The sequence below is a fragment of the Oratosquilla oratoria genome, chromosome 10 (assembly GCF_046742065.1).
Source record: "Oratosquilla oratoria isolate Oo_2021 chromosome 10, ASM4674206v1, whole genome shotgun sequence".
Taxonomy (NCBI): domain Eukaryota; kingdom Metazoa; phylum Arthropoda; class Malacostraca; order Stomatopoda; family Squillidae; genus Oratosquilla; species Oratosquilla oratoria.
The window spans coordinates 72,928,213-72,956,184 of NC_134786.1; the positions used below are offsets into that span (position 1 = coordinate 72,928,213).

General features: G+C 39.8%; 1 protein-coding gene across 2 annotated transcripts in view; it reads right to left on the minus strand.

Annotated features, from left to right (window-relative positions):
• The window catches only part of Sse (extra spindle pole bodies like 1, separase), a 108,786-nt gene that overhangs the window by 52,547 nt on the left and 28,267 nt on the right, over nucleotides 1-27,972 (minus strand). For both annotated transcript variants that reach the window (XM_076192047.1, XM_076192046.1), the window contains exons 6-7: nucleotides 25,710-25,859; nucleotides 12,957-13,118 (exon numbers count right to left, since the gene is read on the minus strand). In XM_076192047.1, coding sequence (XP_076048162.1) covers nucleotides 12,957-13,118; nucleotides 25,710-25,859 — 312 coding nt within the window. The remainder of the gene's footprint in view (nucleotides 1-12,956; nucleotides 13,119-25,709; nucleotides 25,860-27,972) is intronic.

Here is a 27,972-nt window from a genome sequence, read left to right on the forward strand (position 1 = left end):
TGTAAAATGGTGTTCATATGACCTAACCTACTCTCCAAGTCCTCGATCACCTTATCAACCTTCTTCTCTAGTCTTGTCAGTCGGGGGGGGTTTGTGTCCCCCCCACTCTCTTTAAATCCCTTGAAAATATTCTCATCACTTTCTGCTATATTGCTCCTATCTATACCTCTAATCTTCACATTCCTATTAGACATGTCGTCATCATCCAACTCGTCTTGGGGTCGTTTGTCTACCTTTCGGCGGCCCGTCAGGGCCATTTCCTCCACCTCCTCATTACCTTCCATTTCCCCAGCAATCCCTCCCCCTCTCCTCTTTCCTTACTTTCCCACTACCCCACGAGCAATTTCCCCCCACCCTGCAAATACAAAAAGGCACTTCTCTTTGCGTTGGGATCCACAATCGGCACTTTTCTTCAGAACGTTCTTCAAGCCGTCCGTTCGTTGAAAGTGTATTTACCTAGTTGTATTTACCTAGTTGTATTTTACGGGAAGGGGAGCTATGCTCGTGGGGTCCCGTCTTCATATCTCATTTTATCTAAACTATTTTTAAATTCATGTATTGTTTTTGCACACACCACTTTCTCATCTAACTTGTTCCAACTGTCTATTACTCTGTGAGGAAAGCTGTTCTTTTTCAAATCTCTTCTATAGTTGTCTTTTTTTATTTTCTTTCCGTGTCCTCTTGTATTTCTGTCATCCCATTTTATCAGATTCTCTCTATCAGTAATTTCTATGCCTTTCATGATTCTGTAAATAGCTATCAAATCTCCTCTCTCTCTTCTTTGCTCTAGTGTCTGTAATTTAAGTTTTTGTAGTCTCTCTTCATATGATAGTTTTGAGAGTGTTGGTGCCAGTTTTGTAATTGCTCTTTGTATTCTTTCAAGTTTTTTTATACATTTTTTTGTACTTGGTGACCATATCGTTGCTGCATATTCCAATCTTGGTCTTATCAGGGTGATTAGGATTTTCCTCACCATTTCTTCATCCAGGTATGTAAATGCCACTTTGATTGTTCTTATTAAATTATAAGTTTCTCCAAAAATCTTATTTATATGTTTCTCAGGTGACATATTATTCATAACAATGACTCCCAGGTCCTTCTCATTTTCTACTCTTTTTATTCCTTCTTCTCCCAAATGATATGATCCTGTTATTCTGTTTTTGCTTTTTCCAAATTCCATTATACTACACTTTTTTGTATTGAACTCCATCTCCCACTTCCTACTCCATTCTTGTACTTTATTTAGATCTCTCTGTAGTGATTCACAATCTTCTTCAGTTTTCACTCTTTTCAGTAATTTTGCATCATCTGCAAAGAAGCTCATATAGCTTTCAATTCCTTCATCCATATCATTAATATATATAGCAAACATTATTGGGGCCAGAACTGTTCCCTGCGGGACACCGCTTATTACTTCATTCCATTTTGAGTGCTAATCTCTTATCACTACTCTCATTTTTCTTTCTTGCAAAAAGTCTTCCATCCAATTTAGCAATTTACCTTGTATTCCTCCTTCATATTCTAATTTCTTAAGCAACTTCTTATGTGGTACTTTGTCAAAAGCTTTTTTTAGGTCTAGAAATGCACAATCAGCCCATCCATCTCTTTCTTGTATTATATCTATTAGCCTTGAATAGAAACATATTAAATTGGTGACGCATGATCGTCCTTGTCTGAATCCAAATTGCCTTGGATTTAGTACGTTGTTTTTTTTCCAAGTATTTTACCCATCTACTTTTGATAATTCTTTCACATATTTTTGCTATTGTACTTGTTAGAGAGACTGGTCTATAGTTGGTAGGTTCTTCTTTATTTCCTCCCTTATATATAGGTACTATATTTGCTTTTTTCCAATCTTCTGGAACTTTTCCTTCTTTTAAGGAACTGCTTATTATGCTATGTATTTTGTCTGCCAGTTCATTCCTGCATTCTTTCAGAATCCAGTTTGCTATTTCATCTGGCCCATGCGATTTTCTGACATCAAAATTACCCAAGTGTGTCAATATTTCATTCTTTGTTACTTCTATTTCTTCCATAGGGGGGACTTTTTCCTTCCACTCAATCTCTTCAGGTTGTATATTTTCCCTTGTAAACACTGATTTAAAATGTTTGTTCATAATTTCTGCCATTTCCATTTCCTCAGTGTATTCAACTCCTCCTTGTCTTAATTTCTCCAAGTCTTGTTTGTTTTTCAGTTTATTGTTTACAAATCTGTAGAATAGTTTTGGTTGATCTTTACACTTTTCTATAACATCTTTTTCATATTTTCTTTTTTCCTCTCTGCACTTTTGTACATATTCATTTCTATAACCAGTATATATTTTCCATTTTTCAGGTCTTCTGTCTTTTTTCCATCTGGTCCAGGCTTTGTCTCTTTTGTCTTTTAACTCCCTACAACTTTTGTTGTACCAGCATTTTACATATTCTTTTTCTTGTTTTTGTCTTGGGACATACTTTTCCACTCCTTTTTTGTAAATTTTTGTCAAAATATTCCATTTCTCTTCCACTGATGTTTCTTCTTTGTATATTTCTTCCCAGTTTTCTTGTTGGAAGAATTCTCTTATTTTATCAAAGTTTGTTTTTTCATACATCATTCTTCCTTTTCTATATTGTTCATTTCTTTTCATATATTTTTCTTCATTAAGTTCCAGTTCAATCAATATGTGGTCACTTTTACCTATTGGTGTTTTATATTCAATCTTGTCCACTATTCTAGGTTCAGATGTAATTATTAAGTCTAGCCTCGATGGTTCTTCTTCATTTCTATACCTAGTGTTCTCTTGTATCCATTGTGTCATTGAATGGTCAGTAATCATCTCAAGTAGAGTATTTCCCCATGAGTCATCACCACTCTTTATTGTCATTTCTTCCCAGCAGATTTCTTTGCAATTAAAGTCGCCCATCATAACTATTCTTCCTCCGTCTTCCATTATTTTAGTTAATGCTATCTTTGTGTCCTCTAACATACTTTTATGTTCACTCTCCTCCCATGAGGCTGTTTTCGGAGGCACATAATTGATCACAAATTTTCTGCTCTTCTTATCTCGGTCTTCCACTTCTATCATAATCATCTCTACTGTATTCTTTCCATATATGACACCTTTCACGTTTATATCCTTCTTAGTCAGGAACATAACTCCACCCCCTTGCTTTTTCTCTCTGTTTCTAATCCAATAATTGTATGTATCATGTCCTACACTGTTGGGTGGTAGTGGGCCTTTTAATTTTGTTTCTACAATTCCCATTATGTCCGGTTCTTTTTCTTTCAAATAATCATTCAGTTCATTCAATCCTGTTATCAATCCATCTATATTTGTGTAAGACACTCTTAGTTTTCTGCCACTTCCATTGTGTTCTCTGTTTCCCTTATGTTTTTCTTTAGTATGTCGAACTGCTTTATTTTCATGTTCACTACTCTCCAATAGAATCTCTCTTTCTCTGACTCCGTTCTTTCCTCGTTTTTTGCCTTAGCTTCAATTCTTTTCTGCCTTTCTGCCTCTCTTTCCTCCTTATTCATTTCTCTTTTTATCCATACCTTTTTATATTGATCATTTGTTGCTAGTTTCCCTGTCTTGGATAGAATTTTCTCTGCCGTTGTTTGTGACCTGAATTTAATCTTAATTGGTCTGGTCTTATCTGTACTATATTTTCCGAGTCTGAATTTTTCCTCAATTTCCTTTATAATTTCTGGTTCATCTTCCTGGACTAATTTTAATAAACTGCTTACTCTTTCATTTTCCTCCTTGATTCTTGCGGTTCTATCTGGGTTATGTTTCTCTTCCATTCCTAATATAATTATACATTTCTTTTTGTCAGCTAATTCTCTTACTATATTCTCCTTCTGTCTCATCACTTTAATAACTGAGTCTTCATTATGTTCTTTCAATTGCTGTTTGACTATGTCAGTGAATGAAACCTTATTCCCTTCTTGAGTTATTCTCCAATTTTTAGCTTCTGTATCTATTTTCTCTCTGTTTTCATTACTATTCTTCTTCAATTTCTCATTCTCCTCCTTTACATTTCCTAACTGTCTTTTTAGGTCCTCTACTTCTTCAGTTAAGTTTCTGTTAGCCTTCTCTAGTTGTTCCAACCTTTCAATTCTCTGGAAAATGGAGTCTACATTACCTAACTTACGTTCCAAGTCCTCGATCACCTTATCAACTCTCTCCTCTAGTCTTATCAGTCGGGGGGGGGGGGGGTCCCCCCACCCTCTTTAAATCCCTGGAACATATTCTCGTCACTTTCTACTGTATTGCTCCTCTCTATACTTCTAATCTTTACATTTTTATTTGCCATTTCGTCATCACTGAGCTGGTCCGGTGGTCGTTTCATGTTGACCTTACGCCCGTCTGCCTGGGCCAAGTCCTCCACATCCTCATTTCCTTCCATTTCCCCAGCAATCCCTCCCCTTCTCCTCTTTTCCTACTTACCTACTGCCCCACGAGCAATTTCCCCCCACCCTGCAAATACAAAAAGGTACTTCTCTTTGCGTTGGGATCCACAATCGGCACTTTTCTTCAGAACGTTCTTCAAGCCGTCCGTTCGTTGAAAGTGTATTTACCTAGTTGTATTTTACGGGAAGGGGAGCTATGCTCGTGAGGTCCCGTCTTCATATCTCATTTTATCTAAACTATTTTTAAATTCATGTATTGTTTTTGCACACACCACTTTCTCATCTAACTTGTTCCAACTGTCTATTGCTCTGTGAGGAAAGCTGTTCTTTTTCAAATCTCTTCTATAGTTGTCTTTTTTTATTTTCTTTCCGTGTCCTCTTGTATTTCTGTCATCCCATTTTATCAGATTCTCTCTATCAGTAATTTCTATGCCTTTCATGATTCTGTAAATAGCTATCAAATCTCCTCTCTCTCTTCTTTGCTCTAGTGTCTGTAGTTTAAGTTTTTGTAGTCTCTCTTCATATGATAGTTTTGAGAGTGTTGGTGCCAGTTTAGTAATTGCTCTTTGTATTCTTTCAAGTTTTTTTATACATTTTTTTGTACTTGGTGACCATATCGTTGCTGCATATTCCAATCTTGGTCTTATCAGGGTGATTAGGATTTTCCTCACCATTTCTTCATCCAGGTATGTAAATGCCACTTTGATTGTTCTTATTAAATTATAAGTTTCTCCAAAAATCTTATTTATATGTTTCTCAGGTGACATATTATTCATAACAATGACTCCCAGGTCCCTCTCATTTTCTACTCTTTTTATTCCTTCTTCTCCCAAATTATATGATCCTGTTATTCTGTTTTTGCTTTTTCCAAATTCCATTATACTACACTTTTTTGTATTGAACTCCATCTCCCACTTCCTACTCCATTCTTGTACTTTATTTAGATCTCTCTGTAGTGATTCACAATCCTCTTCAGTTTTCACTCTTTTCAGTAATTTTGCATCATCTGCAAAGAAGCTCATATAGCTTTCAATTCCTTCATCCATATCATTAATATATATAGCAAACATTATTGGGGCCAGAACTGTTCCCTGCGGGACACCGCTTATTACTTCATTCCATTTTGAGTGCTGATCTCTTATCACTACTCTCATTTTTCTTTCTTGCAAAAAGTCTCCCATCCAATTTAGCAATTTACCTTGTATTCCTCCTTCATATTCTAATTTCTTAAGCAACTTCTTATGTGGTACTTTGTCAAAAGCTTTTTTTAGGTCTAGAAATGCACAATCAGCCCATCCATCTCTTTCTTGTATTATATCTATTAGCCTTGAATAGAAACATATTAAATTGGTGACGCATGATCGTCCTTGTCTGAATCCAAATTGCCTTGGATTTAGTACGTTGTTTTTTTCCAAGTATTTTACCCATCTACTTTTGATAATTCTTTCACATATTTTTGCTATTGTACTTGTTAGAGAGACTGGTCTATAGTTGGTAGGTTCTTCTTTATTTCCTCCCTTATATATAGGTACTATATTTGCTTTTTTCCAATCTTCTGGAACTTTTCCTTCTTTTAAGGAACTGCTTATTATGCTATGTATTTTGTCTGCCAGTTCATTCCTGCATTCTTTCAGAATCCAGTTTGCTATTTCATCTGGCCCATGCGATTTTCTGACATCAAAATTACCCAAGTGTGTCAATATTTCATTCTTCGTTACTTCTATTTCTTCCATAGGGGGGACTTTTTCCTTCCACTCAATCTCTTCAGGTTGTATATTTTCCCTTGTAAACACTGATTTAAAATGTTTGTTCATAATTTCTGCCATTTCCATTTCCTCAGTGTATTCAACTCCTCCTTGTCTTAATTTCTCCAAGTCTTGTTTGTTTTTCAGTTTATTGTTTACAAATCTGTAGAATAGTTTTGGTTGATCTTTACACTTTTCTATAACATCTTTTTCATATTTTCTTTTTTCCTCTCTGCACTTTTGTACATATTCATTTCTATAACCAGTATATATTTTCCATTTTTCAGGTCTTCTGTCTTTTTTCCATCTGGTCCAGGCTTTGTCTCTTTTGTCTTTTAACTCCCTACAACTTTTGTTGTACCAGCATTTTACATATTCTTTTTCTTGTTTTTGTCTTGGGACATACTTTTCCACTCCTTCTTTGTAAATTTTTGTCAAAATATTCCATTTCTCTTCCACTGATGTTTCTTCTTTGTATATTTCTTCCCAGTTTTCTTGTTGGAAGAATTCTCTTATTTTATCAAAGTTTGTTTTTTCATACATCATTCTTCCTTTTCTATATTGTTCATTTCTTTTCATATATTTTTCTTCATTAAGTTCCAGTTCAATCAATATGTGGTCACTTTTACCTATTGGTGTTTTATATTCAATCTTGTCCACTATTCTAGGTTCAGATGTAATTATTAAGTCTAGCCTCGATGGTTCTTCTTCATTTCTATACCTAGTGTTCTCTTGTATCCATTGTGTCATTGAATGGTCAGTAATCATCTCAAGTAGAGTATTTCCCCATGAGTCATCACCACTCTTTATTGTCATTTCTTCCCAGCAGATTTCTTTGCAATTAAAGTCGCCCATCATAACTATTCTTCCTCCGTCTTCCATTATTTTAGTTAATGCTATCTTTGTGTCCTCTAACATACTTTTATGTTCACTCTCCTCCCATGAGGCTGTTTTCGGAGGCACATAATTGATCACAAATTTTCTGCTCTTCTTATCTCGGTCTTCCACTTCTATCATAATCATCTCTACTGTATTCTTTCCATATATGACACCTTTCACGTTTATATCCTTCTTAGTCAGGAACATAACTCCACCCCCTTGCTTTTTCTCTCTGTTTCTAATCCAATAATTGTATGTATCATGTCCTACACTGTTGGGTGGTAGTGGGCCTTTTAATTTTGTTTCTACAATTCCCATTATGTCCGGTTCTTTTTCTTTCAAATAATCATTCAGTTCATTCAATCCTGTTATCAATCCATCTATATTTGTGTAAGACACTCTTAGTTTTCTGCCACTTCCATTGTGTTCTCTGTTTCCCTTATGTTTTTCTTTAGTATGTCGAACTGCTTTATTTTCATGTTCACTACTCTCCAATAGAATCTCTCTTTCTCTGACTCCGTTCTTTCCTCGTTTTTTGCCTTAGCTTCAATTCTTTTCTGCCTTTCTGCCTCTCTTTCCTCCTTATTCATTTCTCTTTTTATCCATACCTTTTTATATTGATCATTTGTTGCTAGTTTCCCTGTCTTGGATAGAATTTTCTCTGCCGTTGTTTGTGACCTGAATTTAATCTTAATTGGTCTGGTCTTATCTGTACTATATTTTCCGAGTCTGAATTTTTCCTCAATTTCCTTTATAATTTCTGGTTCATCTTCCTGGACTAATTTTAATAAACTGCTTACTCTTTCATTTTCCTCCTTGATTCTTGCGGTTCTATCTGGGTTATGTTTCTCTTCCATTCCTAATATAATTATACATTTCTTTTTGTCAGCTAATTCTCTTACTATATTCTCCTTCTGTCTCATCACTTTAATAACTGAGTCTTCATTATGTTCTTTCAATTGCTGTTTGACTATGTCAGTGAATGAAACCTTATTCCCTTCTTGAGTTATTCTCCAATTTTTAGCTTCTGTATCTATTTTCTCTCTGTTTTCATTACTATTCTTCTTCAATTTCTCATTCTCCTCTTTTACATTTCCTAACTGTCTTTTTAGGTCCTCTACTTCTTCAGTTAAGTTTCTGTTAGCCTTCTCTAGTTGTTCCAACCTTTCAATTCTCTGGAAAATGGAGTCTACATTACCTAACTTACGTTCCAAGTCCTCGATCACCTTATCAACTCTCTCCTCTAGTCTTATCAGTCGGGGGGGGGGGGGGGGGGGGGGGGGGGGGGGGGGGGAGTGTGTCCCCCCCACCCTCTTTAAATCCCTGGAACATATTCTCGTCACTTTCTACTGTATTGCTCCTCTCTATACTTCTAATCTTTACATTTTTATTTGCCATTTCGTCATCACTGAGCTGGTCCGGTGGTCGTTTCATGTTGACCTTACGCCCGTCTGCCTGGGCCAAGTCCTCCACATCCTCATTTCCTTCCATTTCCCCAGCAATCCCTCCCCTTCTCCTCTTTTCCTACTTACCTACTGCCCCACGAGCAATTTCCCCCACCCTGCAAATACAAAAAGGTACTTCTCTTTGCGTTGGGATCCACAATCGGCACTTTTCTTCAGAACGTTCTTCAAGCCGTCCGTTCGTTGAAAGTGTATTTACCTAGTTGTATTTACCTAGTTGTATTTTACGGGAAGGGGAGCTATGCTCGTGAGGTCCCGTCTTCATATCTCATTTTATCTAAACTATTTTTAAATTCATGTATTGTTTTTGCACACACCACTTTCTCATCTAACTTGTTCCAACTGTCTATTGCTCTGTGAGGAAAGCTGTTCTTTTTCAAATCTCTTCTATAGTTGTCTTTTTTTATTTTCTTTCCGTGTCCTCTTGTATTTCTGTCATCCCATTTTATCAGATTCTCTCTATCAGTAATTTCTATGCCTTTCATGATTCTGTAAATAGCTATCAAATCTCCTCTCTCTCTTCTTTGCTCTAGTGTCTGTAGTTTAAGTTTTTGTAGTCTCTCTTCATATGATAGTTTTGAGAGTGTTGGTGCCAGTTTAGTAATTGCTCTTTGTATTCTTTCAAGTTTTTTTATACATTTTTTTGTACTTGGTGACCATATCGTTGCTGCATATTCCAATCTTGGTCTTATCAGGGTGATTAGGATTTTCCTCACCATTTCTTCATCCAGGTATGTAAATGCCACTTTGATTGTTCTTATTAAATTATAAGTTTCTCCAAAAATCTTATTTATATGTTTCTCAGGTGACATATTATTCATAACAATGACTCCCAGGTCCCTCTCATTTTCTACTCTTTTTATTCCTTCTTCTCCCAAATTATATGATCCTGTTATTCTGTTTTTGCTTTTTCCAAATTCCATTATACTACACTTTTTTGTATTGAACTCCATCTCCCACTTCCTACTCCATTCTTGTACTTTATTTAGATCTCTCTGTAGTGATTCACAATCCTCTTCAGTTTTCACTCTTTTCAGTAATTTTGCATCATCTGCAAAGAAGCTCATATAGCTTTCAATTCCTTCATCCATATCATTAATATATATAGCAAACATTATTGGGGCCAGAACTGTTCCCTGCGGGACACCGCTTATTACTTCATTCCATTTTGAGTGCTGATCTCTTATCACTACTCTCATTTTTCTTTCTTGCAAAAAGTCTTCCATCCAATTTAGCAATTTACCTTGTATTCCTCCTTCATATTCTAATTTCTTAAGCAACTTCTTATGTGGTACTTTGTCAAAAGCTTTTTTTAGGTCTAGAAATGCACAATCAGCCCATCCATCTCTTTCTTGTATTATATCTATTAGTCTTGAATAGAAACATATTAAATTGGTGACGCATGATCGTCCTTGTCTGAATCCAAATTGCCTTGGATTTAGTACGTTGTTTTTTTCCAAGTATTTTACCCATCTACTTTTGATAATTCTTTCACATATTTTTGCTATTGTACTTGTTAGAGAGACTGGTCTATAGTTGGTAGGTTCTTCTTTATTTCCTCCTTTATATATAGGTACTATATTTGCTTTTTTCCAATCTTCTGGAACTTTTCCTTCTTTTAAGGAACTGCTTATTATGCTATGTATTTTGTCTGCCAGTTCATTCCTACATTCTTTCAGAATCCAGTTTGCTATTTCATCTGGCCCATGCGATTTTCTGACATCAAAATTACCCAAGTGTGTCAATATTTCATTCTTCGTTACTTCTATTTCTTCCATAGGGGGGACTTTTTCCTTCCACTCAATCTCTTCAGGTTGTATATTTTCCCTTGTAAACACTGATTTAAAATGTTTGTTCATAATTTCTGCCATTTCCATTTCCTCAGTGTATTCAACTCCTTGTCTTAATTTCTCCAAGTCTTGTTTGTTTTTCAGTTTATTGTTTACAAATCTGTAGAATAGTTTTGGTTGATCTTTACACTTTTCTATAACATCTTTTTCATATTTTCTTTTTTCCTCTCTGCACTTTTGTACATATTCATTTCTATAACCAGTATATATTTTCCATTTTTCAGGTCTTCTGTCTTTTTTCCATCCGGTCCAGGCTTTGTCTCTTTTGTCTTTTAACTCCCTACAACTTTTGTTGTACCAGCATTTTACATATTCTTTTTCTTGTTTTTGTCTTGGGACATACTTTTCCACTCCTTTGTAAATTTTTGTCAAAATATTCCATTTCTCTTCCACTGATGTTTCTTCTTTGTATATTTCTTCCCAGTTTTCTTGTTGGAAGAATTCTCTTATTTTATCAAAGTTTGTTTTTTCATACATCATTCTTCCTTTTCTATATTGTTCATTTCTTTTCATATATTTTTCTTCATTAAGTTCCAGTTCAATCAATATGTGGTCACTTTTACCTATTGGTGTTTTATATTCAATCTTGTCCACTATTCTAGGTTCAGATGTAATTATTAAGTCTAGCCTCGATGGTTCTTCTTCATTTCTATACCTAGTGTTCTCTTGTATCCATTGTGTCATTGAATGGTCAGTAATCATCTCAAGTAGAGCATTTCCCCATGAGTCATCACCACTCTTTACGGTCATTTCTTCCCAGCAGATTTCTTTGCAATTAAAGTCGCCCATCATAACTATTCTTCCTCCGTCTTCCATTATTTTAGTTAATGCTATCTTTGTGTCCTCTAACATACTTTTATGTTCACTCTCCTCCCATGAGGCTGTTTTCGGAGGCACATAATTGATCACAAATTTTCTGCTCTTCTTATCTCGGTCTTCCACTTCTATCATAATCATCTCTACTGTATTCTTTCCATATATGACACCTTTCACGTTTATATCCTTCTTTGTCAGGAACATAACTCCACCCCCTTGTTTTTTCTCTCTGTTTCTAATCCAATAATTGTATGTATCATGTCCTACACTGTTGGGTGGTAGTGGGCCTTTTAATTTTGTTTCTACAATTCCCATTATGTCCGGTTCTTTTTCTTTCAAATAATCATTCAGTTCATTCAATCCTGTTATCAATCCATCTATATTTGTGTAAGACACTCTTAGTTTTCTGCCACTTCCATTGTGTTCTCTGTTTCCCTTATGTTTTTCTTTAGTATGTCGAACTGCTTTATTTTCATGTTCACTACTCTCCAATAGAATCTCTCTTTCTCTGACTCCGTTCTTTCCTCGTTTTTTGCCTTAGCTTCAATTCTTTTCTGCTTTTCTGCCTCTCTTTCCTCCTTATTCATTTCTCTTTTTATCCATACCTTTTTATATTGATCATTTGTTGCTAGTTTCCCTGTCTTGGATAGAATTTTCTCTGCCGTTGTTTGTGACCTGAATTTAATCTTAATTGGTCTGGTCTTATCTGTACTATATTTTCCGAGTCTGAATTTTTCCTCAATTTCCTTTATAATTTCTGGTTCATCTTCCTGGACTAATTTTAATAAACCGCTTACCCTTTCATTTTCCTCCTTGATTCTTGCGGTTCTATCTGGGTTATGTTTCTCTTCCATTCCTAATATAATTATACATTTCTTTTTGTCAGCTAATTCTCTTACTATATTCTCCTTCTGTCTCATCACTTTAATAACTGAGTCTTCATTATGTTCTTTCAATTGCTGTTTGACTATGTCAGTGAATGAAACCTTATTCCCTTCTTGAGTTATTCTCCAATTTTTAGCTTCTGTATCTATTTTCTCTCTGTTTTCATTACTATTCTTCTTCAATTTCTCATTCTCCTCTTTTACATTTCCTAACTGTCTTTTTAGGTCCTCTACTTCTTCAGTTAAGTTTCTGTTAGCCTTCTCTAGTTGTTCCAACCTTTCAATTCTCTGGAAAATGGAGTCTACATTACCTAACTTACGTTCCAAGTCCTCGATCACCTTATCAACTCTCTCCTCTAGTCTTATCAGTCGGGGGGGGGGGGTGTGTCCCCCCCACCCTCTTTAAATCCCTGGAACATATTCTCGTCACTTTCTACTGTATTGCTCCTCTCTATACTTCTAATCTTTACATTTTTATTTGCCATTTCGTCATCACTGAGCTGGTCCGGTGGTCGTTTCATGTTGACCTTACGCCCGTCTGCCTGGGCCAAGTCCTCCACATCCTCATTTCCTTCCATTTCCCCAGCAATCCCTCCCCTTCTCCTCTTTTCCTACTTACCTACTGCCCCACGAGCAATTTCCCCCCACCCTGCAAATACAAAAAGGTACTTCTCTTTGCGTTGGGATCCACAATCGGCACTTTTCTTCAGAACGTTCTTCAAGCCGTCCGTTCGTTGAAAGTGTGTGTGTGTGTGTGTGCACATAATGATTATGTATAAAAAATTCCTATCAGTACCTATTTTTGTCTCTGGACTTAGGGATTTGAACTCATGTCACTTGTGCATCAAGCAAATGCTAACACCTGAAGACACCTGGAGTTTATTTATAAATAAATAAAAGAGAAAATATCATCTAAATTCACCCACCTGCAAAAGGAGTTGCTTGTCTTTACTTAGATTCACACCTGCTTCTTGCATGATTTTACTTGTAATCTTCTTGAGCTCATGTTCTTCTCTGGCACCTAAACTTCCACATAACAAACACCTCCAATGTTTCAACCAAGCAACCTCCATACTCCGAACCAAAGACTGAAAATTGTTGTTGTCATTAGAGGAAAACTAAAAGATTCTGTATTCTTATATAGTAGAAAAGTGTATCCAAAACAAATTGCCAGGTTTTCCAGTAACTATATTCCAATTAATTTTTTTTTTTTTCTCTAATTTCTTTCTTGGTTAAAGAAAATGGAAAAAAGTGGGAGGTGAGCCAATTGTTGCTTGCTGATGACAATACAGTTGTGGCAGGGTCAAAGGAGGGATTAAGGGAGTTAGTGAGAGAGTGGGAGGGTATACGATAGGAGAAAGTTGTAGGTAAATGGGGGTAAAAGTAAGGTGATGAGATGTACAAGGGGAGAAGATGGCAGCAAGTTGGAAGTAAGTCTTAAAGGAGAGAGGCTGGAGGAAGTTGATAGCTTTAAGTATCTGAAGTTGCATGTGACACGAAAGGGAGGAGTGGAGGTGGAAGTAAATTGTACACTACATACATACATATACTAAGTCCTTTTCCCCCTTTCAAGGGAGGTAGCCAAAAAGAAAAAAGGCATAAAATCATTCCCACCCAATTCATCCCTAAATACACTCCACTCCCCTCCACCTTCCCTCCCATCTTAGCACCTCCTGGATGATGGGTCATCCCTGCACCTTGTCCACTGCCCTGGGTCAGAGGCAGTGTCGCAAGACACAGCACATCCATAGCAAGGCCGCTTCATTAAATCGGCGACCCCCACTCTCCATCCCCCCATACATAAAAGGAGAAGATGGGGAGAAATCCCTTCGGGCTGCATCAAATTTTGCTCACAAATACTACCTCACCCCCCCAACTCGCCCATTCCACCTCATGCATCACATCCATATACAACCATTCTCCATTCACCCCTGTCTTCTGTCCTCTCCCATCCTTCCTCAACAGACATTCCCCTCTTCCCCAAAGCCCCCTTTACCCCATCCATCCATCTCATCCTAGGACGTCCCCTCAAGTTCACTCCCTCCACATCTGCCTTCCATACCTCTTTTACCAGCCTTTCTTCACTCATTCTTTCCATGTGTCCAAACCATCCTAATACTCTTTCATCAATCCTATCTCCCAACTCCCTTTTCATCCCTGTTCTCCTCACTTCCTCATTTCTTACTCTATCTAGCCTAGTAACCCCTATCATACATCTCAGACACCTCATCTCAAACACATTCAAACAATCTCTTCCTCTCTTATGTTCCATGTTTCTGCCCCATACAGTGCTGTTGGCACAATCACTCCTTCATACAGTCTCCTCTTAGCATCCATTCCCAAATGTCTATTCCTCATTACACTTCCTAATCCACCAAGGCATTTACTCACTTCTCTCAATCTACATTCTACCTCCACATCAACTCCACCTTTTCCTGCCACATTTGCACCCAAGTATCTAAAACTATCCACTTCCTCCAGTCGCTCTCCTTTTATGCTCACTTCCAGTCTGCTGCTCCTTTCAACCCTTGTACATCTCATCACTTTACTTTTACCCACATTTATCTTCAGCTTTCTTCTATCACACACTCTCCCAAACTCTGTCACCAACTTCCTCAGTCCCTCCTCCGATCCTTCCACAAGTGCAGTGTCATCTGCAAACAACAGCTGGCTCACCTCCCACTTTTCTCCATTTTCTTTAACCATCTCCAATCCCTGACCCACCACCTTTGCATTTACCTCTCGCACCACCCCATCCATGTATAAGTTGAACAGTCAGGGTAACATAACACATCCCTGACAAAGTCCCACCTTTACCTCGAAGCACTCACTCTCTCCATTTCTAATCCTGACACATGCTCTACTACTCTCGTAAAAACTCGACAGTTCCTAGAAGCTTTCCTCCTATCCCGTATATCTGCAAGACTAACCACAGTGCCTTCCTGTCTACCCTGTCATAAGTCTTTTCCAGATCCATAAAAGCCCAAAAGACATCCTTCCCCATTCCTATAGCTTTCTCACATATCTGTCTTACCACAAAAATCTGATCTACACAACTTCTACCCATCCTAAATCCACACTGTTCCTCACCAGTTACTCCCTCTGTTCCTCTCCTAATCCTCTCAATCAAAATCCTCCCATAAGACTTCCCAACTATGCTTAACAAGCTAATCCCTCTGAAACTACTACATTCACACTTGTCCCCTTTTCCCTTGTAAAGTGGAACTATACAGGCACTCCTCCAGTCCTCCGGCACTCTACCCTCTCTCCAGCAAACATTAAATAACCTCACCAACCAGTCCACCATCACTGTACCTCCTTTTTTTTAGACATTCTGCATGGCATCCATCCAGACAAGGTGCCTTACCTACTTTCATCATCTTAACAACTACCTTCAATTCATCCTTCCTTATTTCTCCTCCATTTTCCTCACTCATCATGGTCATTTTCTTAGCATTTCCCACTGCAACTATCTTTCCCTCCCTATCCTCCTTCACATTAAACAACTCCCTAAAATATTCTGCCCATCTTCCCCTTACTGCCTTCTCTTCCATTATCATCTCTCCATCTGCACCTTTTACCTTTTCTCCTCTACTTGATTCGCCTCTTCTTCCTCTCTTAATTTCTTTCCAAAACATCTTTTTATTACTTTCAAAATTTTCTGTCATACTCATACCCCATTTCACATCTGCTCACCTCTTTGCCTCCTTTACCTTGTGCTTTACTTCTCTTTTCTTTTCTTTGTACCTCTCATATGACTCCCTCGTCCTATTTTACAATCAATCTGTGAAAGCTTGCTTCTTCACTTCTACAACCTTCTTTGTTTCCTCATCCCACCATTTACCCTTCCCTCTATTTCCTCTTGTCCTTCTTGTTCCACACACCATCTTTGAATACTTTGTGACTCCCTCCTTGAACCATCCCCATTCCTCCTCCATTCCTAGCTCTACTCTATCCTTCACTCCCTCCCACTCCTCTCTCAGCTTCTTCTTGTACTCCTTCTCCTTTTTCTTTTCATTTAAAGAGTTCACTCTAAGCACCTCCCTACCTTTGGGAATGGATGCAAAGAGAAAACTATATGAAGGGGTAACTGTGGCAATAGCACTGTATGGGGCAGAAAAATTTAATTTAAAAGAGGCAGAGAGGAAAAATTTAAATGTGTTTGAGATAAAATGTCTGAGAAGTATGATAGGTGTTACTAGGGTGGATAATGAAAAACAATAATAATAATAATGGTGGGATGAGGAAACAAAGGTTGTAGAAGAAAAGAAGCGAGCTTTCACTGATTGGTTACAAAATAGGACGAGGGAGTCATATGAGAGGTACAAAGAAAAGATAAGTAAAGCAAAAGGTAAAGGTGAGCAGATGTAAAAAGGGGTAAAAGTATGACAGAAAATTTTACATACATACATACATATACCAAGGTTTTCCCTCTTACAAGGGAGGTAGCCAAAAAGGAAAAGGCATAAAATCACTCCCACCCATTCCATTCCTGAATACACTCCACACCCCTCCACCCTCCCTCTCATCTTAGCACCTCCTGGATGACGGGTCATCCCCGCACCTTGTCCACTCCCCTGGGTCAGAAGCAGTGTCGCAAGACACAGCATATCCACAGCAAGGCCGCTTCATTAAATCGGCGACCCCCCCTCTCCATCCCCCCATACATAAAGGAGAAGACAGGGAGAAATCCCTTCGGGCTGCATCAAATATTGCTCACAAATACTACCTCACCCCCCATCCCCCTGCCCATTCCACCTCATGCATCACAACATCATCCATATACAGCCATTCTCCATTCACCCCTGTCTTCTGTCCTCTCCCGTCCTTCCTCAACAGACATTCCCCTCTTCCCCAAAGCCCCCTTCACCCCATCCATCCACCTCATCCTAGGACGTCCCTTCATGTTCACTCCCTCCACATCTACCTTCCATACCTCTTTTACCAGCCTTTCTTCACTCATTCTTTCCATGTGTCCAAACCATCCTAATACTCTTTCATCAACCCTATCTCCCAACCCCCTTTCCACCCCTGTTCTCCTCCTCACCTCCTCATTTCTCACTCTATCTAGCCCAGTAACCCCCATCATACTTCTCAGACACCTCATCTCAAACATATTCAAACTCCTTCTCTCTTCCCCTCTTATGTTCCATGTTTCTGCCCCATACAGTGCTGTTGGCACAATTACTCCTTCATATAGTCTCCTCTTAGCATCCATTCCCAAATGTCTATTCCTCATTACACTTCTCTCAATCTACATTCTACCTCCACCTTCACTCCACCTTTTCCTGCCACATTTACACCCAAGTAACTAAAACTATCCACATCCTCCAGTCAGTCTCCCTTAATGCTTACTTCCATACTACTGCCACTTTCACCCCTTGTATATCTCATCACCTTACTTTTCCCCACATTTATCTTCAGCTTTCTTCTATCACACACTCTCCCAAACTGTCACCAACTTCCTCAGTCCCTCCTCCGATCCTGCCACAAGCACAGTGTCGTCTGCAAACAACAGCTGGCTCACCTCCCACTTTTCTCCATTTTCTTTAACCATCTCCAATCCCTGATCCACTACCCTTGCATTTACCTCTCGCACCACCCCATCCATGTATAAGTTGAACAGCCAGGGCGACATAATTCATCCTTGACGAAGTCCCACCTTTACCTCGAACCACTCTCTCCATTTCTAATCCTGACACAAGCTATACTACTCTCATAACAACTCTTGACAGCTTAGAAGCTTTCCTCCTATCCCATGTATCTGCATAACCTCCCACAGTCCCTTTCTGTCTACGCTATCGTAAGCCTTTTCCAGATCCATAAATGCCCAAAAAACATCCTTCCCCATTCCTATAGCTTTCTCACATATTTGTCTTACCACAGAGATCTGATCTACACAACCTCTACCCGTCCTAAATCCACACTGTTCCTCACCAATTACTCCCTCTGTTCCTCTCCTAATCCTCTCAATCAAGATCCTCCCATAAGCCTTCCCGACTACACTTAACAACCTAATCCCTCTGAAACTACTACATTCACACTTGTTCCCTTTTCCCTTGTAAAGTGGAACTATACAAGCACTCCTCCAGTCCTCCGGCACTCTACCCTCTCTCCAGCAAACATTAAATAACCTCACCAGCCAGTCCACCATCACTGTACCTCCTTTTTTTAGACATTCTGCATGGCATCCATCCAGACCAGGTGCCTTACCTGCTTTCATCATCTTAACAACTGCCTTCACTTCATCCTTCCTTATTTCTCCTCCATTTTCCTCACTCATCACGGTCATTTTCTTAGCATTTCCCACTGCAACTATCTTTCCCTCCCCATCCTCCCCCACATTTAACAGCTTCCTAAAACATTGCCCATCTTCCCCTTATTGCCTTCTCTTCCATTATCATCTCTCCATCTGCACCTTTCACCCTTTCTTCTCTACTTGATTCGCCTCCTCTTCCTCTTAATTTCTTTCCAAAACATCTTTTTATTACTTTCAAAATTTTCTGTCATACTCTTACCCCACTTCACATCTGCTCTCCTCTTTGCCTCCTTTACCTTTTGCTTTACTTCTCTTTTCTTTTCTTTGTACCTCTCATATGACTCCCTTGTCCTATTTTGCAACCAATCTGTGAAAGCTCGCTTCTTCTCTTCTACAACCTTCTTTGTTTCCTCATCCCACCATTCACTACCCTTCCTTCTATTTCCTCCTGTCGTTCTTGTTCCACAGACCATCCTTGCACACTTTGTGACTCCCTCCTTGAACCATCCCCATTCCTCCTCCACACCTAGTTCTACTCTATCCTTCACTCCCTCGCACTCCTCCTTCAGCTTCTTCTTGTACTCTTTCTCCTTTTCCTTTTCATTTAACCTCTTCACTCCGGGGCACATCGCACGTCTGGCAGCATTAGCTGCCCGACGTGCGATGTTGCGTCATAATAATCCCATTATAAAAAATAAAGTCAGTGCTCAATCGTTCGTTCTCTTTCACCCGTGTATTTTGATAACCATAGAAAATTTATGAAGCCAGTTTAGATAGAATGGAAATTACGTAGGTACGACTACAATAAATATAATCAAGATGGCAATGTCGGCATCATCGAGTACCCACTTGCTCCTCATGCCGCCTACGTAGGCGTCACTGTATGGAAGTGGTTAAAGAGTTCACTCTAAGCACCTCCCTACCTTTTGTCCATTTCCTCTTTCTCCATCTATCCTCCACTCTCAACTTACCTTCCACCAAAAAATTATCTGATAGTCCCCCACCCTCTCCCCTTAGCACATGTACATCCTTTCCTCTTCCTATCATAATCCTATTTACCACTACATAATCCATCAATGCTCTATCTACCACCCTTCCATCCACCACCCTATCCCATGTATACTTATGCTTGACTTTCTTCCGGAACACTGTATTTGCTATTATCAACTCTCTTTATAGACACATTTCCACCATCAACTCTCCACTACAATTCCTTTCTGGAACTCCACATTTCCCAACCACTCCATCAATTGGACCATTTCCTACCCTAGCATTAAGGTCTCCCAGTACAGGTAAACGTCGACTTACGATGGCATTAGGTTTCGATAGAGCCATCGTAAGACGATTTCATCGTAAGTCGATCCCCAATTTGTGTATCACTGTTCCGTGGTCACTGTACCTAGCCTACCTGTACATTAACCACCAGAGATACTGAATATAGCCTATTACATGTACAGTAGTTTATTTAATTATTTTTATCCTTTTTACCATATGTACAGTAGTTTATTTAATTATTTTTATCCTTTTTACCATATTCAAACACTATAATATGTATTTTCAGTACGGAACTTAAATCTCGCGGGCAGCAGCCAATGCCAGCCATACGACGTGACGTAATAATACTCGCATCATAAAATATAGTCACCGCTTATATCGATCGTTCTCTCTTTCACCTGCGAATTTTGAAAACCACAGAGAATGGGATTCAAGGCACATTTGAGAGAATGTAAAAACACAGGGGCGACTACAATAAATATAATCAAGACGCCGATATGGCAGCGTCGCGAATCCACTTGCTCCTCATGACGCCTATGTGTGCGGCACCGTATGGAAGGGGTTAAATTATCATATCGTCGTCGTCGTCATCGTAAAGTCGAACAATCGTAAGTCGCGGCCATCGTAAGTCGACGTTTACCTGTACTATTGCATTGACATTTCTCCCTGAATCCTCTATGCACTCATTTAAATCTATCCAAAAGGCCTCCCTTTCTTCTACACTCTTCTCACTGCCAGGCCCATATGCACTTACAAAGACCCACATAACAATACATACATACATACATATACCAACGGCTTTTCCCCTTTACACGGGGGGGTAGCCAAAAAGAAAAAGGCATAGAAACCACTCCCACCCATTCCATTCATATTCCACTCCCCTCCACCCTCCTCCCTCCCTCTTATCTTGGCACCTCCTGGATGATGGGTCATCCCTGCATCCTGTCCACTGCCCTGGGTCAGATGCAATGTCGCCAGACACAGCACATCCACAGCAAGGCTGCTTCATAAATTCGGTGACCCCCCTCTCCATCCCCTCGTGCAGAAAAGGAGAAGACAGGGAGAAATCCCTTTGTGCTGTGTCAAATTTTTTCTCATAAATACTTCCTCAACCCCCATCCTCCACCCACTCCCCCTCATGTATCACAGCATCATCTATACACAACCCTTCTCCGTTCACCCCTATCTTCTGTCCTCTCCTGTCCTTCCTCAACAGACATTCCTCTCTTTTACCCCATCCATCTATCTCATCCTAGGATGCCCCCTCATATTCACTCCTTCCACCTCTGCCTTCCACACTTCTTTTACTAATCTTTCTTCACTCATTCTTTCCATGTGTTCAAACCATCCCAATACTCTTTCATCAACCCTATGTCCCAGCTCCCTTGCCACCCTGTTCTCCTCTTCACCTCCTCATTTCTCACTCTATCTAGCCTAGTAACCCCTGTCATACTTCTCAGGCATTTCATCTCAAACACATTCAAACTCCTTCTCTCTTCCTCTTATGTTCCATGTTTCTGCCCTGTACAGTGCTGTTGGCACAATCACTTCTTCATATAACCTCCTCTTAGCATCAATTCCCAGATATCTATTTCTCATTATACTTTTTAATCCACCAAGGCATTTACTCGCTTAATAATAAATTATATAAAAATAAAAAGGGTAAGGTGATAAAATGAGGAGAGGACAAGTTGGAAGAGTCTTAGCCACTTTGGTACGTTGACATCTAGGTAGGCGTCATGAGGCGCAAGTGGGTACACGAGGATGCCAGTGTGGGACAGCATCTTGATTATATTTTTTGTATTTGTACATGAGTTAACCTTGGATTCTGTGAACTGGTTTTATCACATTTTCTGTGTTTATTATCACTCAGTTGATGCTAGTTGAGTTGATGGTAGCAAATACAGTGTTTCGGAAGAAAGTCAAGCACAAGTACACATGGGAGAGGGTGGTGGAGGGAAGGGTGGTAGATAGTGTTAATGGATTATGTAGTGGTAAATAGGATTATGATAGGAAGAGTTAAGGATGTACATGTGCTAAGGGGAGAGGGTGGGGGAATATCAGATCATTTTTTTATGGAAGGTAAGTTGAGAATGGAGGATAGATGGAGAAAGAGGAAATGGACAAAAGGTAGGGAGGTGCTTAGAGTGAACTCTTTAAATGAAAAGAAAAAGGAGAAGGAGTACAAGAAGAAGCTGAAGGAGGAGTGCGAGGGAGTGAAGGATAGAGTAGAACTAGGTGTGGAGGAGGAATGGGGATGGTTCAAGGAGGGAGTCACAAAGTGTGCAAAGGTGGTGTGTGGAACAAGAAGGACAGGAGGAAATAGAAGGAAGGGTAGTGAATGGTGGGATGAAAAAACAAAGAAGGTTGTAGAAGAGAAGAAGCAAGCTTTCATAGTTTCGTTACAAAATAGGACAAGGGAGTCATACGAGAGGTACAAAGAAAAGAAAAGAGAAGTAAAGCAAAAGGTAAAGGAGGCAAAGAGGAGAGCAGATGTGAAGTGGGGTAAGAGTGTGACAGAAAATTTTGAAAGTAATAAAAAGATGTTTTGGAAAGAAATTAAGAGAGGAAGAGGAGGCAAATCAAGTAGAGAAGAAAGGGTGAAAGGTGCAGATGGCAAGATGATAATGGAAGAGAGGGCAGTGAGGGGAAGATGGGCAGAATATTTTAGGGAGTTGCTAAATGTGGGGGAGGATGGGGAGGGAGGGGTAGCTGTGGTGGGAAATGCTGGGCGAATGACCATGATAAGTGAGGAAAGTAGAGGAGAGGTAAGGAAGGATGAAGTGAGTGGGTGGGGCGCCTGGTCTGGATGGATGCCGTGCGGGGTGTCTGAAAAAGGAAGGTACAGTGATGGTGGACTGGCTGGTGAGGTTATTTAATATTTGCTGGAGAGAGGGTAGAGTGCCGGAGGACTGGAGGAATGCCTGTAGAGGAACAGAGGGAGTAATTGGTGTGGAACAGTGTGGATTTAGGATTTAGGATGGGTAGAGGTTGTGTAGATCAGATCTTTGTGGTAAGACAGATATGTGAGAAAGCTATAGGAAAAGATAAGGATGTTTTTTGGGCCTTTATGGATCTGGAAGGGGCTTGTGACAGGGTGGACAGGAAGGCACTGTGGGAGGTTTTGTGGATATACAGGATAGGAGGAGAGCTTCTAGGAGCTGTCAAGAGTTTTTATGAGAGTGGTAGAGCTTGTGTCGGGATTGGAAATGGAGAGAGTGAGTGGTTTGAGGTAGGGGTGGGACTTCGTCAGGGATGCATTGTGTCACCCTGGCTGTTCAATTTATACATGGATGGAGTATTGTGAGAAGTAAATGCAAGGGTAGTGGGTCAGGGATTGGAGATGGTTAAAGAAAATGGAGAAAAGTGGGAGGTGAGCCAGCTGTTGTTTGCGGACGATGCTGCTCTTGTGGCGGGATCAGGGGAGGGGTTGGTGACAGAGTTTGGGAGAGTGTGTGATAGAAGAAACCTGAAGATAAATGTGGGTAAAAGTAAGGTGATGAGATGTACAAGGGGTGAAAGTGGCAGTAGACTGGAAGTGAGCATTAAGGGAGAGAGACTGGAGGAAGTGGATGGTTTTAGATACTTGGGTGCGGATGTGGCAGGAAAAGGTGGAGTGGGGGTGGAGGTGGAATGTGGATTGGGAGAAGCGAGTGGGTGCCTTGGTGAATTTAAAAGTGTAATGAGGAATAGACATTTGGGAATGGATGCTAAGAGGAGACTGTATGAAGGAGTGATTGTGCCAACAGCACTGTGTGGGGTGGAAGCATGGAACATGGGAGGGGAGGAGAGAGGGAGTTTGAATATGTTTGGGAAGAGGTGTCTGTGGGGTGTGATGGGGGTTACTGGGCTAGATAGAGTGAGAAATGAGGAGGTGAGAAGGAGAACAGGGATGGAAAGGGAGTTGGGAGATAGGGTTGATGAATGAGTATTAGGATGGTTTGGACACATGGAAAGAATGAGTGAAGAAAGACTAGTAAAAGAGGTATGGAAAGCAGATGTGGAGGGAGTGAACATGAAGGGACGTCCTAGGATGAGGTGGATGGATGGGGTGAAGGGGGCTTTGGGGAAGAGGGGAATGTCTGTTGAAAAAGGACGGGAGAGGGCAGAAGACAGGGGTGAATGGAGAATGGTTGTATATGGATGATGTTGTGATGCATGAGGCGGAATGGGTGGGGGGATGGGGGGTTAAGGTAGTATGTGTGAGCAAAATTTGACGCAGCCCGAAGGGATTTCTCTCCGTCTTCTCCTTTTATGCATGGGGGGACGGAGAGGGGAGGTCGCCAATTTAATGAAGCGGCCTTGCTGTGGATGTGCTGCGTCTTGCAACACTGCTTCTGACCCAGGGCAGTGGACAAGGTGCAGGGATGACCTGTCATCCAGGAGGTGCTAAGATAAGAGGGAGGGTGGAGGGGTGTGGAGTGTATTCAGGGATGGAATGGCTGGGAATTATTTTTATGCCTTTTCCTCTTTGGCTACCTCCCTTGTAAGGGGGAAAAAGCCTTGGTATATGTAAGTATGTATTATTACTCAGAGTAAAAGAGAACAAGTAATACAGCAGTGACTTTATATTTATAATACAATTAGTGTGATGCATCATACATATGGTAGCCAATGCTGTGCACAAGAATATGACTTGTACTGAAATGGTTAAAGGAGAGAGGCAGGAAATGGAGGGCTGGGGGTGGAAGTAAACTGTAGAGAGAGGGAAACAAGTTAAATGTCTTGGGGGATTGTAAAGCACCATGAGAAATAGGCATCTGGAAATGGATGCAAAGAGAGCATTACATAATGGAGTGATTTGTGCCTACAACACTGTATGGGGCAGAGATTTGGAATTTAAGAGAGACAAAGAAGTTTAAATGTGTTTAAGATGAAGTTTTGGAGATGTAGGGTAGGGATTACAAGGCTAGATAGGTTGAGAAATGAGGAGGTGGGTGGGGACAAAAGGGTGGGGCAGAATGGGAGCTGGCAGATAGGGCTGATGAAAAAGTATCTGGGATGGTTTGGCTACATGGGAAAGAATGAGGAAAGAAACATTAGCAAAAGGAGTGTAGAGAGCAGAGGTGCATGGAATGAACTTGAGGGGCTAACAAAAGATAAGATGATTGTATGGGGTAAAATGGGCTTTGAGCAAGAGAAGAATATCTGTTCAGCAGAAAAGGGAGAAGGCAGGGGATAGGTGTGAGTGGCAAATGGTTGTGTATGGATGATACTTAGCTGTAGCCTAAGGGGATATCTTCCTTTATTATCTATTTTTTCATGTGGGAACAAGGAGGGAGAGTCACTGTGTAAATGAAGCAGCCCTGCTGTGGATGTGCTGTGTCTTCCTGCACTGCTTCTGACCCTGCAAGGCAGTGGGCAGGAGACAGGGATGACCCTTCATCTGCAACGAGCAAAGATAAAATGGAAACTGAGGCAGAAATCAATGGAAGGAAATTACAAGTATATTTTCCAACCATAGATGGCTTGCTTTTTTCCAGTTGGAAATTAACAAATATTTCAGATTTAACAAGCCAGACATTTGCACTTAGTAAACTAAACTTACAAGGGGTGCTGATCCATTGTTGAGGAACAATGTATACACCTTCCACAGGTGAGAATGGAAGGAAAGGATAGGGGGGAGGGAGGGGGGGATGATGACTGTTATGAAGACTGGTATAAGTGAATCTGCATGAGGGAGGCAGGGCTGAAACAATTCACCTAAAAATTAGAGCTTATCCATATACCTAGGGCTTTTTCGCCCTTAGCAGAGATAGCAAAGTCAAAAGGCACACACTTACTCCCACTCATTCCACTCCCATCCATCCCCCACCCTTTCCTTCCTCTCTCTTCTTAGCTCCTCATGGATGAAGGGTCATCCCTGTCTCCCCCCACTGCCACACCCCCCCCTGGGTGAAATTGAGGGCAACAAATGGGTGTCTGGATGAGTGTGAGACAGATGAAAGGGGGCTGATGCAGGTTATCCAATAGTCACAGGTCTTCTGCAAGAAACTAGGGACAACAGATTGACTGATTGATTGAAGGGTTTTTGGTATATGTATGTATGTATATATAACAACAGTATCAACACCAAGTGATCTTGTAGTTGTACAACTGTTGTATATTCAACCTATCTTAAAGTCCAAATGAGATCAACTTTTACCTTTAATCTATCATTGTGTTCTTCCCTCAAGCTCCAATACTTCTTGACATCATCCTTATAGTCCCGAAATAGAAGTCCATTTTCCTTCTTTATAATTTCCAGCTCTGTCAAAATGCTTCTAACACCTTCATCACTTGGTGGTTTGATAGACTGCAAACACAGAAGGAAAAATACTTTAAGACAAACTCGGTAATGTACTTTTAAGCTAACTGATATATTAATTTCAATACTATTAACACATATATATATATATATATATATATATATATATATATACACACACACACACACACGTCCGTTGGATGGACAGCGGAGATTGACATCCTGAAGAAAAAGTGAAATTCTCGTGGATCTCAACGCAAAGGAAGTACCTATTGTATTTACAGGGGGGGAATTGCTTGTGGTGTAGTGGGAAAGTGAGGAAAAAGGAGAAGGGGAGGGATAACTGAGGGAAATGGAAGGAAATGAGGAAGGAGAGGACTTGGTCCAGGCAGGCAGATGCCATATAAAAAAAAAGAGGGCCAGACCAATTTAGTGATGACGAAAGGTCTAACAAAAATGTAAAGATTAGAAACATAGATATGAGTAGCACAATAGAAGGTGAGGATAATAATTTCCATGGACTCAATGAGGGGGGGGCGGATACCAACCTCCCCCGACTGGCAAGACTCGAAGAAAAACTTGAACAAATGACTGAACATTGGGAGAGTAGGTTCGGTAGAATGTCAAAAATGGCGGAAAGGGTTGAAAGCACTAGAGAAGGCAAACAAAAACTTAACTAAGGAAATAGAAGAACTAAAAAGACAGTTAAGAGAAGTAAAAGAGGAGAATGAAGAATTAAAGAGGAATAGTAAGGACAACAAAGAGGGTTGGAAAAAAATCCAAGAAAACAGTAAAGTTGCATTTACTGACATAATTAAACAAATGAAAGAACTGAAGACTCAGTTATTAACCACTTCAGTACGGGACTTAAATCTCGCGGGCAGCAGCCAATGCCAGCCGTACGACATGCTGTAATAATACTCGCATCATAAAATATAGTCACCGCTTATATCGATTGTTCTCTCTTTCACCCGCGAATTTTGAAAACCACAGAGAATGGGATTCATGGCACATTTGAGAGAATATAAAAACACAGGGGCGACTACAATAAATATAATCAAGACGCCGATATGGCAGCGTCGTGAATCCACTTGCTCCTCATGACGCCTACGTAGGCGGCACCGTATGGAAGGGGTTAAAGTGATGAGACAGAAGGAGAATATAGTAAGAGACTTAGCAGATAAAAAGAAATGTATAATTATATTAGGAATGGAAGAGAAACAACCCAGATAGAACCACAAGAATCAAAGAGGAAAATGAAAAAGTAAGCAGTTTACTACAATTAGTTCAGGAAGATGAACCAGAAATAATGAAACAAATCGAAGAGAAGTTTAGGCTCGGAAAGTATAGTACAGATAAGACCAGACCAGAGAATATCTTATCAAAAACAGGGAAACTAGCAACAAGTGCACAATATAAAAAGGTATGGATAAAAAGGGAAATGAATAAAGAGGAAAGAGAGGAGGAAAAAAAGAAAAGACTTGAAGCTAAGGAAAAAAACGAGGACAGAACAGTCACAAAAAGAGAGATTCTATTGGAGAGTAGTGAATATGAAAGTAAGGAAATTCGACATACTAGAGAAAAACAATAGGGAAACAGAGAACACAATGGAAGTGGCAGAAAACTAAGTGTGTCTTACACAAATATAGACGGATTAATAACAGGATTGAATGAGCTGAATGATTATCTCAAGGAAAAAGAACCGGACATAATGGGAATTGTAGAAACAAAATTAAAAGGTCCACTACCACCCAACAGTGTAGGACATGATGCATATAATTATTGGATTAAAAACAGAGAGACAAAGCAAGGGGGTGGAGTTATGTTCCTGACTAAGGATATAAACGTGAGGTGTGTCACATATGGAAAGAATACAGTAGAGATGATTATGATCGAAGTGGAAGACAGAGATAAGAAGAGCAGAAAGTTTGTGATAAATTATGTGCCTCCGAAAACAGCCTCGTGGGAAGAGAGTGAACATAAAAATATGTTAGAGGACACAAAGATAACATTAAATAAGATAATGGAAGATGGAGGAAGAATAGTTATGATGGGCGACTTTAATTGCAAAGAAATCTGCTGGGAAGAGATGACAGTAGAGGGTGGAGACGGCTCATGGGGAAACACTCTACTTGAGATGATTACTGACCATACAATGACA